The following is an 18941-nucleotide window of genomic DNA, read 5'->3' as shown; positions in this document are numbered from 1 at the left end:
AGATCAATTACTGGATGCAGACGAACTGCCTAAAATTGAACGGAGACAAAAGTGAAGTTATGCTGTTAGGTTCAGACTTGCAAACCTGGTCCCAGGATTGGTGGCCAAACAGCCTAGGATACTGCCCATCACCAGTGCACAAGGTAAAAAACGTGGGTATGCTCCTGGACAATAAACTGTCTTATGGAGCACAAGCTAATAAGTTGTCATCATCAATTTGGTACATCCTGAAAATGATCAGGAAACTTCTACCTTTCATTCCTCTGGCATCCTGCAAAACAGTGGTCATAATGCTGGCTTTATCAAGATTGGACTACGGAAACGAGCTATATGCGGGAATCCAGGACCAGCATTTGGCAAAACTCCAGCGCCTACAAAATGCAGCAGCACGATTGGTGCTAGACATCCCCAGGCATGAGCCAATAGCTCATAGATTGAGCTCTCTGCACTGGCTCCCTATCAAAAATAGAATAACATTTAAATCCTTGTGCCTTTTCTATAAAGCCCTCCATGGGATAGGCTCACAGTTCCTAAAAAACCACCTGAAGTTATCAGCCAACCAGGTCCTTGAGATCTAGCAATCTAAAACTGATCCAGGTCCCAAGATATATGTAATGATTGAAAGCAGCGCAAGAACACGCAAGCGCCACTAACCTGTCTCCAATGCCCAGCAGAGACGAAGGGATGACAGTCCTCGCTACCTCCCTCTGCACAACACCCAATAATGGGACAATCACCGCTATTGGAGCGAGCACAGTCGGAGGCCGCAAGGTGAAATGACTGAGGGGGTACTTCAGATATCTTCAGTTTGAGATTAGGCTCAGCGGAGTACTGGTAAGACCTCCCTGGAGGTGGGTGAGAAGACAGAGAGAAATAAGGTAGATCCGTACTGCCTAGAATAGTCCCCCTTCCCCTGTGTTCCGGGACTTACCACTTTCTCGAAGATGGACTCCGTGAATGACGTCTAAACAATATATTGATGGAGGTAGAGTCTTCCCAAAGGTGTCGAAAAGTTAACTCACTCCTCGAACATGATCCGGAAAGGATATTCAGGTAAGTATAGTACTCCACGATGAGTATTCCAGGTAAGGTAATGATTCTAGGAAGACCCAAAATAATCCTTTTGGGTATGAATAGCCGTAGGCTAACTGCAGGCTAAAGCAGGAATGATGTAAAAGGATTTCAAAGAGATTACTAATAAAGGAAAGTGCGACCTGCACAAAATAAGAACGTTACTCCAAACAACCGAAAAGAAAATGTAGCGGAAGAGAGCGAGCCCGCTCTCCTCGTGGATTCCAACCCAACGCGTTTCTGTTTACTCACAGGAACTCCGCGGTTGGCTGAAACTCTGGCCACGCAGGCACTTCGTCGTCGCGGCGGGTGTTTGATCTCTGGCCACGCAGGCACTTAGTCGTCGCGGCGGGTGTCTTGGACCTTGACAAAGCAGGATAGTCACGGATTCTCCAAAGCAGGACTCCAAACGAACAAACATACGGAGGACAAACCAGGAACAGGATTGACAAGCCCCGTTTTGATCCTGGGGTGGAGCTTAAGTAAGATCCTCCCATTGTGCCAGATCCCAGCGCCGCTTGGCCTTCTGGGACTGGTAGTTTTTCCATAGGTGACATGAAACATGATGTCTGCTGCAACTTGCTCCCCTGCCAAGGGTGATCGCTACAGAACCCCCTCTCGAGGACCGTCGTCCCGGCGGTCGTCCTGGCTTACCAGGATTATGTTCATGAAAAAGGTCAACCAAATCAGGACAATGCAAATGATCAACAGGTTCCCATGTTCGGTCTTCGGGGCCGTAGCCCTTCCACTCGACTAGATACTGGACCCGGCCCCGTACTGTACGGGAATCCAAGATAGACCCTACTTCATACTCTTCCTGCCCTTCCACTTCCACAGGGCCAGGGCGCACTGGCAACCGGACACCAGGTAGGCAAGCCCGCAGAAGCGACACGTGAAACACAGGATGTATGGACCATGACACAGGCAAGGAGAGTTTCATGGCCACAGTATTTATCACTTCGCAGATACCATAAAGACCGATATATTTAGGTTTCAGTCTGTTCACTCCTTTCAAGTGCAAATTGCGTGTGGACAGCCAGACTTTATCGCCTACCTTATATTCGGGTTCCTGGGACCTTCTTTTGTCAGCGAATGTTTTCTGGGCGTCTTGAGCCTTTTTCAAATTGTTCCGCGCCTCAATCAGGATCGCCCGGAGATGAGCGTGGTGTTCATGGATGGCAGGAACTAGGGAGTGACCAGGCCACTCAAAGGGAAGCATGTTTGGGTGGAATCCGTACAAACAGAAGAAAGGAGAACATCCCAGAGTGGTGTGCACCGCGTTATTGTACGCAAATTCTGCCAACCACAAAAGGGTGGTCCAGTCGGTGGCGTTTTGTAATGTGAAACAGCGAAGGTATTGTTCTAGGGTTTGGTTCAACCGTTCTGTCTTACCATCCGTTTGCGGATGGTAGCTGGACGATAGGCGAGCCTCGATCTGTAAGATGGTACATAGAGCCTTCCAGAATCGAGAGGTGAATTGCGTACCCCGATCTGTTATCACCACACTTGGTATCCCATGCAAACGCACAATATTTTGTAGGAATACTTTCGCTAATTCTCCAGAGGTAGGCAACCCCGGTAGAGATATAAAGTGTCCCATCTTGGTGAGATGATCTACCACCACCAATATGACTGTTTGTTTCTCACAGGGAGGCATTTCCACGATAAAATCCATGGACAAGGTATGCCAGGGTTTAGACGGAATAGGTAAAGGGTGTAACAATCCTGCTGGTTTAGCATGACTAGACTTCCCTTGCGCACAAATCGCACAGTTTTTTACGTACTCTTTCACATCAGCCCGGACACTGGGCCACCAAAAGGACCGTTCCACAGTGGCGATAGTTTTGTAGATACCCATGTGTCCCCCCAGTACGGAATCATGGGCCCATTCCAACACTTTGTTTTGCAACTCGATTCGGGGGATGTATAATGCCTGGTTATGATACGCTAACTGATCCTTTTCATAGCGATGATCGGGCTCTTCAAGAACCCATGCGGGTAGATCAAAGTCAGTGAGGGCAATTTTGACGTCCTCGAGAAAGTCGTCCGAGGTGATCAATGCGATAGAGGCCTCGGAGTTCTCGATGCCCTGAAGTATAGAAGGGTTTTCAACAGGCCTCAATGTCTCATCCTCCCCCAACCGAGAGAGAGCATCTGCCTTACTATTCCGAGTTCCAGGTCTGTATTTGATAACAAAGTCGAAGTCGGAGAAGAAAAGGGTCCACCTCAACTGACGAGGCGTCAAGGCCTTGGCTGTCTTCAAAAACAATAGATTGCGATGATCCGTAATGATCTCCACAGTATGCACGGCCCCGAGGAGGTAATGTCTCCACTCTTCACATGCTCTTTTTATGGCCAGGAGTTCCTTGTCCGTAATAGTGTAGTTGATTTCACAAGGAGTGAGCTTTTTTGAATAAAACGCCACTGGATGAAGTTGCCCGGTGGTAGGGTGACGCTGTGACAGTATTCCACCAAGAGCATATTGGGAGGCATCCGTTTCAAGAATGAAAGGCAGCTGTGGGTCTGGATGCCGAAGAATAGGGGCTTGAGTGAACCTCTCCTTGAGGGTTTGAAATGCCTTTTCTGCTTCTTCCCCCCATTTGAACAAAACGTTTTTTCTCAAGAGGGACGTGATGGGATGGATTATCTTGGAAAAATCCCGAACAAAGCGCCGATAGTAATTGGCAAAGCCAAGAAAGCTCTGAACGGATTTGACGGTCTGCGGTGTTTTCCAAGTAAGAATGGCCTTGACCTTTCTCATGTCCATCCTAAAACCTTGTGCATCGATCACATAGCCCAGAAAAGCCACCTGTTGGACATGGAAAAGGCATTTTTCAAGTTTGGCATACAAAGAATTTTGTTGAAGCCTCTCCAATACTTTCTTCACATGTGTGATGTGTTCTGGGAGAGTGGCAGAATAAATCAGAATGTCGTCAATGTAGACGATACAAAAGGACTCCAAACACCCCCGCAACACCTCATCCATGAAAAACTGGAAGGCGGCAGGGGCGTTACACAGGCCAAATGGCATTACTCGATATTCGTAGAGGCCGAATTTGGTTCTGAATGCAGTCTTCCACTCATCCCCGGTTTTTACTCTCACAAGATGGTATGCCCCTCGAAGGTCGAGTTTGGTGAAGTAATGTGCTCCCTTGAGTTGGTCCATTAAAACGGGAATCAATGGCAGAGGATAACGGTTTTTAATAGTCACTCTGTTGATGGCTCTGTAGTCTATACATGGTCGCAACTCCTCACATTCCTTCTTGGGAATGAAAAACATGGGTGAGGACACAGGGGAAGTGGAGTGTCTTATAAACCCGGTAGCCAAATTGTCGTCGATATAGGTTTTCAGATACTGTGTCTCCTTTTCAGTCAAGGCATACACTCTGCTGCAGGGGAGATCCGCACCCGGAACAAGGTCCACGCGGCAATCATATGCCCTATGTGGAGGCAGATGAGTAGCTTTTTTCTTATCGAACAAGGAAGCAAATTCATGGTACTCCGCCGGTAAGACCGTGGCACAACAGAATCTGTCGACTGCGCAAGCCCCTGCCAAGTAAGAGGCAGGTGAAGGTTCAGGGGAACTGTGGAGAATCGCCTCGTTCTGACAATGTTCCTGGCAATATTTGGATGTCATCCTTACCGTGCGGGTTGACCAGCACACTGAAGGGTCATGCAAGGTAAGCCAAGGCATACCTAGGATGAGACGGAATTGAGGGGCATCTATGAGATCGAACTGAATGTATTCATAGTGATTTGCTCCGTATTCCATTAACAATGCAAGGGTGTGCTGAACCACAGGGCCTGATGACAGGACTGTGCCATCCACTGCCTTGACTGTTTCGGGCGTTGTTTTCTTATCGCAGGGGATACCCATTTTGAATGCATAAGCTTGATCTATATAGTTCCCTGTGGCCCCCGAATCCAATAGGGCGTCAACCTGGAAGGGTTTCTGATTCATCACTTGTAGAGACACGTTGATATTCATGTGTGCAACTGCAGGGTGTAGAGTGTTAGCTACATAAGGGGAGACCGGAGTGGACGGGAGTCTTGAAGCAGAGGTCTCTTTCTGATCCAAGACCTTCAGTTTTCCGACGGCTCCTCCATTCTCACGGTGGCCTGTGCTCTGGGAAAGGTGCTCTTTCCTGAAGTAGATGTCCGAGCTCTACAGTCGTTAATAAAATGTCTGCTTTTACCACAATACATACATAATTTGAGTCTTCGTCTCCGGTCCCTTTCTTCCTTGGTAAGGGGGCCCCGAATTCCTCCAATCTGCATAGGTTCTGGCCCTTCTTGGGCCTTGGTTTTCTCTTCACCCATTTGCCGGGGTCTGACCAGGGGATAGGAGTATTTAGCGTCCCCTCTGCTCCTGTCCCCTCTCCGTTCCAACAACCTGTGGTCCAGTTGTACTGTCAAATCAATAAGTTCTTCACAGGTAGAAGGCAACTGCACCACCTGTGCTAACACGTCCTTCAATAATCCCCGAAGGCCCTGATAGAACAGAGAGATCCGTTTTTGAGCCGGCCAGTCCGTTTCTACTATGAGTCGATTGAAGGTGGTAATATATGATAACAGATCCTGTGATCCTTGGCGTAATGTCATCAACTCCCGGTCTAAGGACAACATGTGGGACTTTCTGTCGAAGAGTTTTCTCAATTCAAGACAAAAGTCGGAAAAATTATGTAGCACGGGATCATTCCGTTCCAACAAGGGAATGGTCCAGCTGGATGCGTTTCCTCCCATATGACATTACGAAGGCTGTCTTAGATGATTCATCTTGAAAGATTTGAGGCTTACAGAGGAAGTGAAGGCGACATTGATTCAGGAACGTCTCAAACTTTCTGGGGTCTCCGTAAAACCGTTCGGGAGGAGCTAGTGGTATACCATGGGTTTGCAGTATGTGTACCGTGGGAGCTGCGTCTGTTGACGTGGAAGGGGCTGCAAACGACCCCCCAGGTTGGAATGAAGGAGGCGGGGGCAAGGTAGCAGGCCGAATCAAAGGTTTGACACTCGGCTCCTTATGGGCAAGATCGGACATCTCTCTACGCAAGTCCGACACCTCCTTGTATAAGGCTTGATTCTCGGCACGAGATGTCTGGACCTCGTTTTGTAATTCTGTGAAACTTTCCAATAAGGAGGTGAGGATGGTATTGGTATCCATCGTCCGGGCTGGGTAATGTTCTTGGGCTTGTCAATCTGTAATGATTGAAAGCAGCGCAAGAACACGCAAGCACCACTAACCTGTCTCCAATGCCCAGCAGAGACGAAGGGATGACAGTCCTCGCTACCTCCCTCTGCACAATACCCAATAATGGGACAATCACCGCTATTGGAGCGAGCACAGTCGGAGGCCGCAAGGTGAAATGACGGAGGGGGTACTTCAGATATCTTCAGTTTGAGATTAGGCTCAGCGTAGTACTGGTAAGACCTCCCTGGAGGTGGGTGAGAAGACAGAGAGAAATAAGGTAGATCCGTACTGCCTAGAATAGTCCCCCTTCCCCTGTGTTCCGGGACTTACCACTTTCTCGAAGATGGACTCCGTGAATGACGTCTAAACAATATATTGATGGAGGTATAGTCTTCCCAAAGGTGTCAAAAAGTTAACTCACTCCTCGAACATGATCCGGAAAGGATATTCAGGTAAGTATAGTACTCCACGATGAGTATTCCAGGTAAGGTAATGATTCTAGGAAGACCCAAAATAATCCTTTTGGGTATGAATAGCCGTAGGCTAACTGCAGGCTAAAGCAGGAATGATGTAAAAGGATTTCAAAGAGATTACTAATAAAGGAAAGTGCGACCTGCACAAAATAAGAACGTTACTCCAAACAACCGAAAAGAAAATGTAGCGGAAGAGAGCGAGCCCGCTCTCCTTGTGGATTCCAACCCAACGCGTTTCTGTTTACTCACAGGAACTCCGCGGTTGGCTGAAACTCTGGCCACGCAGGCACTTCGTCGTCGCGGCGGGTGTTTGATCTCTGGCCACGCAGGCACTTCGTCGTCGCGGCGGGTGTTTGATCTCTGGCCACGCAGGCACTTCGTCGTCGCGGCGGGTGTCTTGGACCTTGACAAAGCAGGCTAGTCACGGATTCTCCAAAGCAGGACTCCAAACGAACAAACATACGGAGGACAAACCAGGAACAGGATTGACAAGCCCCGTTTTGATCCTGGGGTGGAGCTTAAGTAAGATCCTCCCATTGTGCCAGATCCCAGCGCCGCTTGGCCTTCTGGGACTGGTAGTTTTTCCATAGGTGACATGAAACATGATGTCTGCTGCAACTTGCTCCCCTGCCAAGGGTGATCGCTACATATAAACAGGTCAGGTGGGGGGGAAAGCTTCCTGTTGTATGCAGCAAAGGCATGGAATCTGCTCCCAACTGCAATTTAAAACAGCCCCTCGCTGCTCTCCTTCCGGAAGGAGATAAAGACATGGCTATTTACCTCTGGCTAGTACACTAAATGTTTAGCAGCTTCGGTCCCCTACTTCACCCAGCGCCAAGACGCCCATGGGCATTCGTGCGCTTTATAAATCATCAAATCAAATCAATCAAATTAAATCGCAGTACTGGGAACAGTGGCTGGATCCTGATCTTCTGGTGCCCCTTGGCTTCAGCAGGTGCACCCACCGAACTGCCTCCATCGATGAGGAATCAGACTCCCTTCCAGGCGGTGTGTGTGCACGCACAAGCACCATCTCATCAGTCCATTTGAACACCTTCTTCTGGCAAGTCTAAGAAATGGGTGCAGGAGCGGTATACCACTCTCAGGCGGGCAGGATATAATAGTGCATATGGGAGCTTAAGGTCTCTCAGATGGGCCTTGGCTGCCAGGAACGACTGCCACTGTTGCTGGACCAGTCTTGTGTAATCCGGGAAAATTAGGATGCAAGCCTTTTCTTAAAGCAAGGGTTCCTTGATCCGGGCCTGCTTCCGGATCGCGTCATGATTATGATAGTTTAAGAGCTTCGCGATCACTGGCCTCAGGCGGGCTTCTGCATGAACGCTCGGTGGGCCCTCTCCACCAAGAAACATCGGGACATAGACTCCGGAGGGAGCCAACTCTCCAGCCACTGCCTGAGGAACCGTTCCATATTACCCCCTTCACAGCCCTCCGGGAACCCAACGAAGCGAAGATTATTGCGCCTGGCCCTCCCCTCAGCGTCTTCCACCCGCAGCGCAAGGCCACGCTGAGTGGTCTCCCTGGCGGTCACCCACCCATTTCTTCAGCAGAGTAACATCGTCCTCCACCCCTGATATGCGGGTCTCAGCCTCAGCACTACGTGATACAGCATTTTGCAGGTCCTGCCGAAGGAGCATGACATCTGAGCCGACTCCCCTGATTTTAGCGTCTAACGTCCCTAGACTGTATGATGGCGGCAATGAGTGCTGTGTTATCTGGCATAGCCCCTTGTGGTCCCCCAGAGGCCCCTGCTGCGACACCGGGGCTGGCGAACTTGTCAATCGGGTCCTGTTTGGACAAGCCTCCAGCCCCCCTCGTCTCTCGCCATGGCTGTCTCCTGTTCTCTTGACACTGGCCGAGTAGGCATCTTAGGGCTCGGGGGGGGGGGGTGGGCGGAGGGAGGTCGACCAGGTCGGAACGGAGAGGTGAGTGAAGGAAGTCCCCATGCTAGATTCCTGCAATGCGACCTAGCCGCCCAACGGGTGTGTAGTCTCGGGAGGTGGGGAAAAAAGAAGGAAAGCTCGGGACCTCAACACGTGTATCCCAGTCAAACACAGGCTGTTTCCACTATCTTGCCACTACGGGCCCACCAAGGAGCACCAGAGATCTGAATACACTCCAAGAAGCGCAAAGGCCCAGGACCATTGCCAAGAGCCCTGGAGGTGGTTGGCACGGCCCGATTGACCGCCGATGTAGCCTCTCCTTGAATGGGGGAACGAGAACGGAACACAGGACCTGCCCCTCGTAACAGGACATGGCAAGGGGCGCGACCAACGGCCCCCAGTGAAGCGCGCACACCTTACAGCACCCCCAGTAGGGACACCCCGCGGCCTGATTAGACTGCCGACTGATGCAGGGTGGGGGGGGGAAGAGGGGCCGCAGCGCCAGACTGGATGGATGGGCAACTGCCCGGGTCCGGTCTCCAAACCCCACTCATTGTTCTTGCGTGGCCCGTTTCAGCTGCCGAAGCGAGAATACTCCCAGGACCAAGAAGGGCACGTGCACGCCGCCCCCCACCGGGATCACCGCCTCCACCAACCACACACCCAGCGCAGCACACTGTTGTAATTTATGGTGAGGTAGTAAGCAGGCACTGCTGATGATCAGGCGCAACTTGTCCCCCGCGGGATTTACCTCCGCGGCCCGACTGACCGCCGATTTACTCTCCCTGGGGATCAGGGGGAGGGAAGAAGGCACAGCGATCAACACCTGTCCAGCAAAGACTCATGCGGGCCATCTCCCCCCTCAAGGCGCATCCATTGCACACCCCCGTGGCCCGATAAGGCCGCCGAAAACCTCTCTTATGTGTGTGGAGGGTGGTAAATGGAGAAGTGCCGGAATGAGTGCCGTCAGACAGCGGTCCCCCACTCCCGGCAGCCGCCGGGACAAGGAGGGCGTCCGATGGATAGGGAACACCCCCATCCACCAAAGTCTGGCCAGACCATCAACGCCGACGCGGCTAGGAAAGCGGCCTGGACCCTCGCCGTGGCCCGACATGGACGCCGAGCTCCTCGCCACTCCCTGCCAGAGTCTGCAATCAAGGAGGGACAGACAACCCCCGGGGCGAGACACCCAATCTGGGGGCACTCACCAGAACTCCAGCCGCCTCAGCCATGCAGCGCAACAACTCCACCGCAGCAGCAATGTCACTCCAGGTCGGCAGAGGACCCAGGCGACGCCCCGGCCTCATACGAGGCCGCTCCTTCAGTAGGCCCTGTCCTCTCTCCACCGCCTGACAGCCGCCACCGGCCACTCCACATAGCCGGCGGCTCAGGTAAGGGACACCAGTCGCCAAAGTCAACGGGGCAGCTTTGGGGCACAGGATTGGAACGGAGAGGGAGGATAATTAAGGATCTATATTGGGCAGGACGGCGCTCTCTCAGCACACGTCCGCCATGTTGGCCTACCAATCCACTCCCCCTTAGACTGGATTTTAAACAATTGTCATTATATTTATGATGCTCTGCACTCACTGGTTAATTGTCGATTCCACGTAAGAGGTTAACCTTACCAACTTGTTACTCCGTTCTACAATGCGCTGACACCTTCTTGGTTGAGTTACATTAAGTAAATAAATAAAATATTCATGTGTTCTGAATATAACTGGAGATTCTGTATGGGAAAAGAAAAATGTTCAGATCTGTAAACCAAGCTACTTATTTGTAGCCACAGTTCTGCATCATCGTTCTCTTCAGTTTAGAAGCAACCTTCACTAAACGGAGAGATCTCCTGTTACTAAGCTGCAGTTTGGGGATGTGGAGGTCCTTGGCTCCCATGAGATGATTGTGCAGTGTTTCCTCTAGGTGAACCATGTTTAGGAAAAGTGTTGCTCTGTGTCCCTTTAAACCGAGTTTTAGTTTTTCAGTGTTTTTGTTTTATTTGTCTGTGTATTTGTTTTTTTGCTATATAGTAGTTGATTGCAGTTTGACTTTTTGTATTTCTCAAATTACTTATGTTTTTTCAGGTTCTTGCTGGGAGTTACTGTAACCTCCATCCATCGCACTAACCTCACCACTTATCCCATTCCTATTCCTATCACTAAAACTCTTGTATTCACCGCCTTCGACCCTTATCCATAACATTAAGCCGAGTTCTAACTCACGGCTTCACCCTCCTGCTATCTGTAACCCGGTCTGCAACCCTTCCACCTACCCACACCCCTAATGCTAATCTAGCTTAAGTCATTTAGTATTTTCATACTTTTTCAGATTGCATTTTTTTCTCAACATTTTGATTTCAAGCTTTTGTTTTTTTTAACTATTTGATTCTGACTTTACATGTAATGCAATGAAGTGTAATTCAGTGTTTATCCATTTTTAGTGAGGCTATGTATAGTGGGAGAACGTGTAAGTTATAGTCGCTCTTACTCCTTCTTTACCTCCATGCAAAGAAATAGGAAGTTCTTCTTTAGAATGGTACCTGAGCAGGCCGCTAATACCAGTGGGCTGCTGCTTCCTGATGATCTATGTTGCACCATCAAATAATCCACGGCCCAACAGCAACGCGAACTTGGATCTCCCTGTTAAATGTAATTGAGTTTTTATGCATCCCTTATGCTCGCCACCTCTCTGACATGGTCCTCTTTGTGGGACTCCATAGGGGTATGAAAGTGGGGCTAGGCTAGTGAATTGCTGCTTACTAGTTGACCTTTTTCTCTACAAAGCCTGCTCCTGGACTTTTGTGGTGGTACTAATGTAAGCAGTCAGCACTTAGTGATTGAAATTGGTTTTCCATCTTTCGTTTTCATTTTGGGCAGCTACAGTCTGTGGAAATGGATCCACTTCTTTGTAACCGCTTCTGCTCTACCCTGGGTTTAGGTAAATGTTCCCTCTTATCCCAAATGAGGCTGGTGTTTGGACGTATTGCTGCTTTGTTACTTTGTGATCGAATGACCATTTTCTTTATCCATTTCCTGAAAAGAAGTTACGCATGTTCTTTAAGTACAATGAATAATCAAAACTGTAAGATTACTAACTTTGAAACTGCATATCTGATGAGTTGTTTATAACAACATGCGAAAAAAGTTAAAGTAATTTTTAAAACCGGGCAAATTAAGCCTCAAAACACAAATTGAGCTTTAAAACACTAAAATGTTTAAAAATTAGCAGTTGAAATGGATTAAAGAAGGCTACAGAATTGCAATTTACGTGAGATCTAGTCAAACGGGAAATGATGAAAGGCAAAATGCAACAATTCTAGTCCAAAGACCACTGAAATAGATAACATGTTTTATTATTTTATATGACATGGGATTCTCTAATCCCTGTATAAATGGATCTCACTAATTTCTTTATAATCAGTGACTTGTGACATACCAAGTCGCCAATTATAAAGAACAGATGTTAGAGCTCGCCTATTATAAGGTTATGACAGTCTAGTTCTTAGTGCTCCCGCGTAGTCGTAGGTAGTAGCACGCCGCATCCCGTAGAGGGGTGCGAGGACCCCTATCATGAAGCATGACACCAAGGGCCCTTTTGGTGTGTGAGGGGTATTTAAAAGCACACAATGCTCCCCAGCATTGTAGGGACCACTCCAACCTACTTGTGGATTCCACTTTGTTTTGACAGTCTAGTTCTGATGTCACAATGTCTGCTATCAAGCCAGCAGCCAAGGTGAAAGGTTAATCAGGTCGACAGAGAATAATTAAAGCATCTGTTTAAACAACAAACAGAATGTTTCTTTTCTTTCTGCTCCATTTCACTAGCTTACAATAACAAGCAAAGAGTATATCTATTTTTTGCACTCCTTAGAGGGAAGCTAGAATCTTTCGCAATTTGCGATTCCTTAAATGCGATGCATGTACTATTACCAAAATGCAACTTTGCATTTAGGAATCGCAAATTACCATCACCTTCAATTTTATGGTAATTTACGAATCCTTTGAAAAATGCACAAAAGTGCATTTTTTAAGTGCCATGTGGCACATATACATGCCCTTACATGTGCACACTTACCTTTTTTGGGGGTGCATCAGGGGAGCCTCAGGCCCCCCAGCACCCTTGCAATTGCATTAACAATTTCGTAATCGCAAATTGCGAATGCATTCTCAATCATTCCTATGGGGCTATAGGCCCATGGGATTGAATGGGACTGCTTTCCCTAATAGCGAATCGCAAGTTGCGATTCGCCATTAAAGAATGTTGAGGATTTGCAAAAATATTTGCCTATCCTTCATGCATAGGCATTTGCGATTACCAAATAACGAATCCTTAAAACTCTCTATTTGGTAATCGCAAATGATTACCTTGATGCATGTGCCCCTATAATCCTAACTTTTTTTAAATGAATTGGCAGTTTACAAGTCCAAATTTTGGAGCTTAATATAACAAATAATTAAAATTTTACACATTGTTATTCAACGATGGCCTCTCAACATAGGGTAGACCGGACCGATTCATCTGCTTTGAAACTAAAGCTGATAATATTTTGATCCCTTTAAGAATGGTCAATTTATTTGCTGGGAGTTTTTTTAGCATTAGATTTTAGAGAATACTTTGATAGATGGTTTGTTATGTTAATAAAAGACAGATCTCCAAGAGCAGATGTAATGCATGTCGGCTCTGCCAGTAGAGCCATAACATCTGGCTTGCAGGAGCCAGCAGAGTGCCCAGAGGCCAGAACCTGGTTCGAGGATAGAGCCTCCCCTCTCTGGCTGGAGCAATTTAGTTTTCCGAAATATTATAGCTGAAGTGCTTTGGCTCATGATATTCTGTGCTGTCCCAATCCTAGCACCAGTGATGATACAGTAGTAGTAGTAGTACTACTACTACTAACTGTAGTAGTAACAGTATTGTAATAGGAGTACTTTATGTATCCAAAATAATGAGTTGTAGACGTGATAGGAATATTGCATATAGTAGTGACATAGAGCATGCTTTAGAACAATTTGTTGTAGTACAGTTGGTAGCAACCACAGTAATAAAAGTAATGCTACAACCAGTCTGTGATGGGGTCCAATTTATATAACAGTGCCACACTTTAAAGGTAGCGTGGTCACCACTGTTGGTTACTGTGATGAAGCGCTTGACACTGGTCGAGGAATGTAGTTATTTAGCATACTCTTTTTTTTAAAACCACTGTTTTGCTTGTGCTGCTCTTAGTGCATAGGTTCAGCTTGTTTGAGTTGTGAATTTGGACTTGTGGGATGTCTTGACTGGCAATGTCGAAGTGATGGGCTCTTGTGACGTTTGTCTGCTAAACGTTTTGGCACAAGAGTTTCTTGATGTAATGTGAACACCACCCCTTTTCTCTCTGTTCCCTTTCAGTCCTCCCCTGACACAGTTTTTCTTGGAGTGCAGTGGGTTGGTGCGCACTGACAAGAAGCCGGCCTTGTGCAAGAGCTACCAAAAACTTGTGTCGGATCTGTGGCACAAAAGAAGGTGAGTGATCCAAACACAGCCCTTTACTGTCTGCTTACTGTTGAAAAGAAAGGTTAGGGTATTAGATGAGGTGTGGCAGTGTACAGCACTGTTGTGGTGGTTAGAACACAACCATTCTGCTCTCCTGTGAGTTGTTAGTGAAAGAGGAACTAAAACAACTGCCAGCATTGCCATTTCTGAGCGATCCAATATTATTTATTTACATATATCACCTCAAATTCATGTGTGATTTCATTAAGTGCTCTGGGATGTAACCTATCAATGAAATACCTGTGTTCGAGGCATATGGGCTGTAGATGGTACATTTATGAATAGATCGCCATCTGGTGTTGGGCTCGGATGATTGCACTTGTTTTTCTCTTGGAGAAGTCTTCTGTCGTCACAAGGCTGATGACTCCTCCTTTGGTTGCTGGTGCGCATGGGCATCGGCTCCATCCTTAGATTGTTTTTTTCCACCATCGGGTTCGGATGAGGATCGAAGCGCTGGGGATCGACTTCGGGGGAAAAAAAGTGATATTTTGGCGCATATTTCCTTTCCAATTCGACGGTATTGTTATCGAACGCGAGTTTACTTCCATCTCGACGCGTTTCGACGTCAAACAACAAAAGTTACAACTTCTACGTCGACGATACCAGGGGGCCTATCTCGACGTAGTCCAGCCCAGAGTCCATTGAAAGGACTCCATTCAAAAAAATGTCCAACATGTGGTGCTAAGTTCCCACACAAGGACTTACACAAGGTGTGTAACCTGTGCCTATCACCTGAACACGAATCCAGGGACTGTGAAGCCTGCACAGCATTCCTCCAAGTCGACTATTAGAAAACGTCGAGCCCGAAGACACAAAGTGCCGAGAATGCAGTCAGAGGCAATCCCGGAGCTGTTCGAGGCCCAGCACCCCGAAGAAGAAGAAGAAGAAGAAGAAGAAGAAGAAGAAGAAGAAGAAGATGAGGAGGAGTCGGGGTCGGAAGTGGACGAGTCTGATGTCGAAGAAATCGACGATCATCAAACCGTGAGTGACGATGTCCTTTTACCGAAAAACCGACCCTGTTTGGTGTCGACCCGCCTTCGAGCCCGGTCAGACTACCGAAAAAAGTTTCCGACGCCCCGCCTTCGGACCCGGCAACGAAACCGAAACGGAAACACTCGGCCTCCCACTATGTCGGATCCGAGAAGCAATCGACATCGACACCGAAGCTCCATAAAAAGGAAGGCTCGCAGTCGAAACATTCCATGTTGAAACCGAAACATGCTTCGACGCCGAAGACTTACTCGACACCGAAAAAATCGGAATCGAGCAAATTCTCGGTAGCGAGAAAACAGAACAGAACACTGACGGTCAGAAGCAAAGGCACCTTTCGGAACCAAAAATTTCGGTACCGACACAGGAGCATCAGACAGATTCAAAACAAAAGACTTTGTTTATCGATCCGCAAACTCGCAAGGTGGTGACAAAACTACCTAAAAAGAGGAAGAATGAACAGTTGGACGACAACGCTCCTCCTCCTCCTAAAAAGAGAACAATGGGGACAAATACAACTCCTTCCCTTTTCTCCTCAACCTACAGACACACCATCTTCTCCTCTTCCTCACACTCTGCCAGCTATTCCTCCACCTTCTACACCAAGGCCATCTACACTTCAGACAGATGTAGAAAGTGATACAGGGGAGGGAGAACTTCATGGGGAGGACGACACTGCCCCAGATGAAGCAGACCCATGGGAGGATTATAATGCAGGGTCAGATAACGATAACGACCCCAAACTATATCCCTCAAAACCCTCACCACCTGATGATAATACAGGTTTTGTACAGCTAATTAATAGGGCAGCAAAATACCACAAGGTAGATTTACACAAGGAACCTCAAATAGAGGATTTCCTTTTAGAAACACTGCCTGCTGCACAAAGAACATCAGGAACACTACCTATGCTTAAGGGTCTTCTCAATCACACAGCTGACATATTCAAAGATCCTGTGAGGGCTAGGGTATTAAACCCAAGAATTGATAAAAAATATAAGGCAGCCCCAAAGGACCCAATATTTATCAGGGGACAGGTACCTCTCGACTCGCTAGTAGTCACAAACGCTCGTAAGAGAGCAAACTCATTAACTACAGGAGAAGCTCCTCCTCCTGATAACAAGTCCAAGTTAATAGATGCCTCTGGCAAAAGAGTAGCATCCCAAGCAGCAAACCGCTGGCGCTTAGCTAATACACAAGCGCTATTTGCACGCTATGATAGAGCTCATTATGATGAGTTAGAAAAACTCATTACACATCTCCCTAAGGAACATCAAAAAAGGGCAGACCAGCTTATACAGGAAGGAAAGATAATAAGTAACACTTCCATTAAATGTGCTTTAGACGCAGCAGACACTGCAGCAAGATCCATCAACACCAGTATCATGTTAAGAAGACATGCATAGCTCAGAGTCTCAGGGTTCAAACAAGAAGTACAAACATCATTATTGAACCAGCCTTTTGATGAAAAAACACTTTTTGGCTCACGTACAGACGAGACGTTAGAAAAAATGAAAAAGGATAGGGAAACGGCTAAATCAATGGGAGCATTGCAACAGCCAAGTCAAAGGGGTTCCTTTCGTAGGTCCACCTATAGAGGCGGGTCAAAGAATACAGGCACAAGCCAGAAATCTACCTCTTTTACACCAACATCACCCAGAGGTAATTCAAGAGGCAGTTACAGAGGTAACAACAACAAGGGTAGAGGTCGCGGAAATTATTATTATTATTATTATTATTTATTTTGTAGAGCGCGTAGTCACCCGGAGGTATCCCAGCGCTAAAAGATCCTATCTCCTAAGTTCAGTGGGACAAGGGAGAAAAAGAGGGAGAAAGAAGAGGAAGGGGAGGGGGGCAAAGAAGATCAGGGTTAAGGACAAGCATGATTCACTGAGGAAAGAGGTGGGTTTTGAGCGGTTTCCTGAAGCGGAGATATTGTAGTTCGAGTCGCAGGACGCCGGGGAGTGAGTTCCAAAGTCGTGCAGTATGGACTGAGAAACGTCTTCCTCCTGACCGGGCTTTCTTGAATCTGGGGATAGCGATGAAGTTTTCCGTGTCCGAGCGGAGGGGTCTTGAGGATTTGTAGGATGTGATGAGTTTCTTAAGAACAGGGGGGCCTTGATTTTGTAGTAGTTTGTGAGCTAGGCACAGGGCCTTGAATTTGACCCGCTCCCTTATGGGAAGCCAGTGGAGGAGTTTTAGGGCCGGTTTGGCCGAAGCTCTGGCAGGGGTCTTTGTGAGAATCCGGGCCGCGGTGTTCTGAATTCTCTGAAGTTTGTTCAGCGTCGCTTCGGGGGCGCCCAGGTAGATCACATTGCTATAATCAAGCCTCGAGAGTATTAGGCCTTGAATTAGCAACTTTTGGGAGTTGGTGGGCAGGAGGGGCAGGACTTTCCTTAACGATTTCAGGAGCCCGAAACAAGTCCCGGCTACTTTCTTTGCCTGCACGGTAAACGAGAGGTCGGTGTCGAGCCACACACCCAGACTTTTTACTTCTTCTTTAGGTTCAGGGGGAGGGCCCAGACAGGCTGGCCAGATGTTCGGGGAGAGTGTGGGTCCTTTCGGGCCGAGGAGCAGAACCTCCGTTTTCGACCCATTTAATTTTAGGGCTGAGGTGTTCATCCAGCGATGGACCTGCGCAAGGCAGTTAAATAAGTCTGCTGGTTGTTGTCTGGGGTGAGATAGTGATACAACTAATTGTGTGTCGTCGGCGTAACTGACGACGCTCACTCCGAATGGGATGATGACCTCCTCCAATGTGGACATATAGATATTAAATAATGTGGGGCTCCGGGAGGAGCCCTGAGGCACGCCACATTGGAGGGGAATTTCGGAGGAGCGGGCGTTATTCTCCCAGATCTGATAGGTTTGTTGAGCCAGAAAGGATGAAAGCCAGGCTAGAGCAGAGCCCTCTACACCAGCTCCCTTGAGTCTTTTGATGAGAAGTTGGTGGTTGACGGTATCGAAGGCCGCACTTAGGTCGAGGAGGATCACTGCCACTGATCCTCCTCTGTCCAATAGCGCTCTGGCCTCCTCTACCGCTGCCAGGAGGGCGATGTCCGTGCCCTGCCCTGGGCGAAAGCCCGTCTGGGAACTTTTTAGCATGTTGTTGACCTCCAGGAACTGGGAGAGTTTTTTATTAACCAGTTTTTCAGCAATCTTGCTGATTCCTGGGAGTAGGGAAATGGGCCTATAGTTAGCCAGGTTTTCGGGATCGAGGGAGGGTTTCTTTAACAGAGCTTTCACAACTGCCGCCTTCCAGCTCGGGGGTACAACTCCCTGTTGGAGTGAGGTGTTGATCAGATGAGTCACGGGGGGAATAATCGTGGGGGCTACCTCCTTAAGGATTCGAAGCGGAGCAGAATCCCTGGGAGAGCCGCTTTTTATGGATTTTAACGTGTTTCCCACTTCTTCGGTCGTAACTTGACCCCAAGAGGAGAGACAACTGGGTGTTGGGGGGTGCGGGAGATCGTTTTCGTCGCATGGAATCGCGGGGGGAATTGAATCGAGAATTTTTTGAATTTTTCCATGAAAAAAATCCGCCAATTGTTGGCATTTTATCTGGTCCGCTTTGGGGTCTGTGGAGTGTCTCGGTCCAGGTACTGGGGTTTTCAGAAGATCTTTTAAGATGGCGTAGGATTCCTTGCTGGAGCATACTGCTTTCTCTATTCTTTCCTGGAAGAAAGCGCTTTTAGTTTTTCGGATGGCAGTTTTGTAATTTAAGAGAGAGGTAGAATAAACATCTTTGTTTATTTCCGATTTGTCTTTCCGCCAGGAGCGTTCCGTTCTCTT

General features: G+C 47.9%; 1 protein-coding gene across 1 annotated transcript in view; it reads left to right on the top strand.

The window, feature by feature from the left end:
• The window catches only part of USP20 (ubiquitin specific peptidase 20), a 556910-nt gene that overhangs the window by 100852 nt on the left and 437117 nt on the right, over positions 1–18941 (top strand). The window contains exon 8 of the mRNA XM_086924837.1: positions 14016–14129. Coding sequence (XP_086780963.1) covers positions 14016–14129 — 114 coding nt within the window. The remainder of the gene's footprint in view (positions 1–14015; positions 14130–18941) is intronic.

This window comes from Lissotriton vulgaris, chromosome 5, assembly GCF_964263255.1.
Source record: "Lissotriton vulgaris chromosome 5, aLisVul1.2, whole genome shotgun sequence".
NCBI lineage: Eukaryota > Metazoa > Chordata > Amphibia > Caudata > Salamandridae > Lissotriton > Lissotriton vulgaris.
This window is presented reverse-complemented; position numbering and strand designations above follow the sequence as displayed.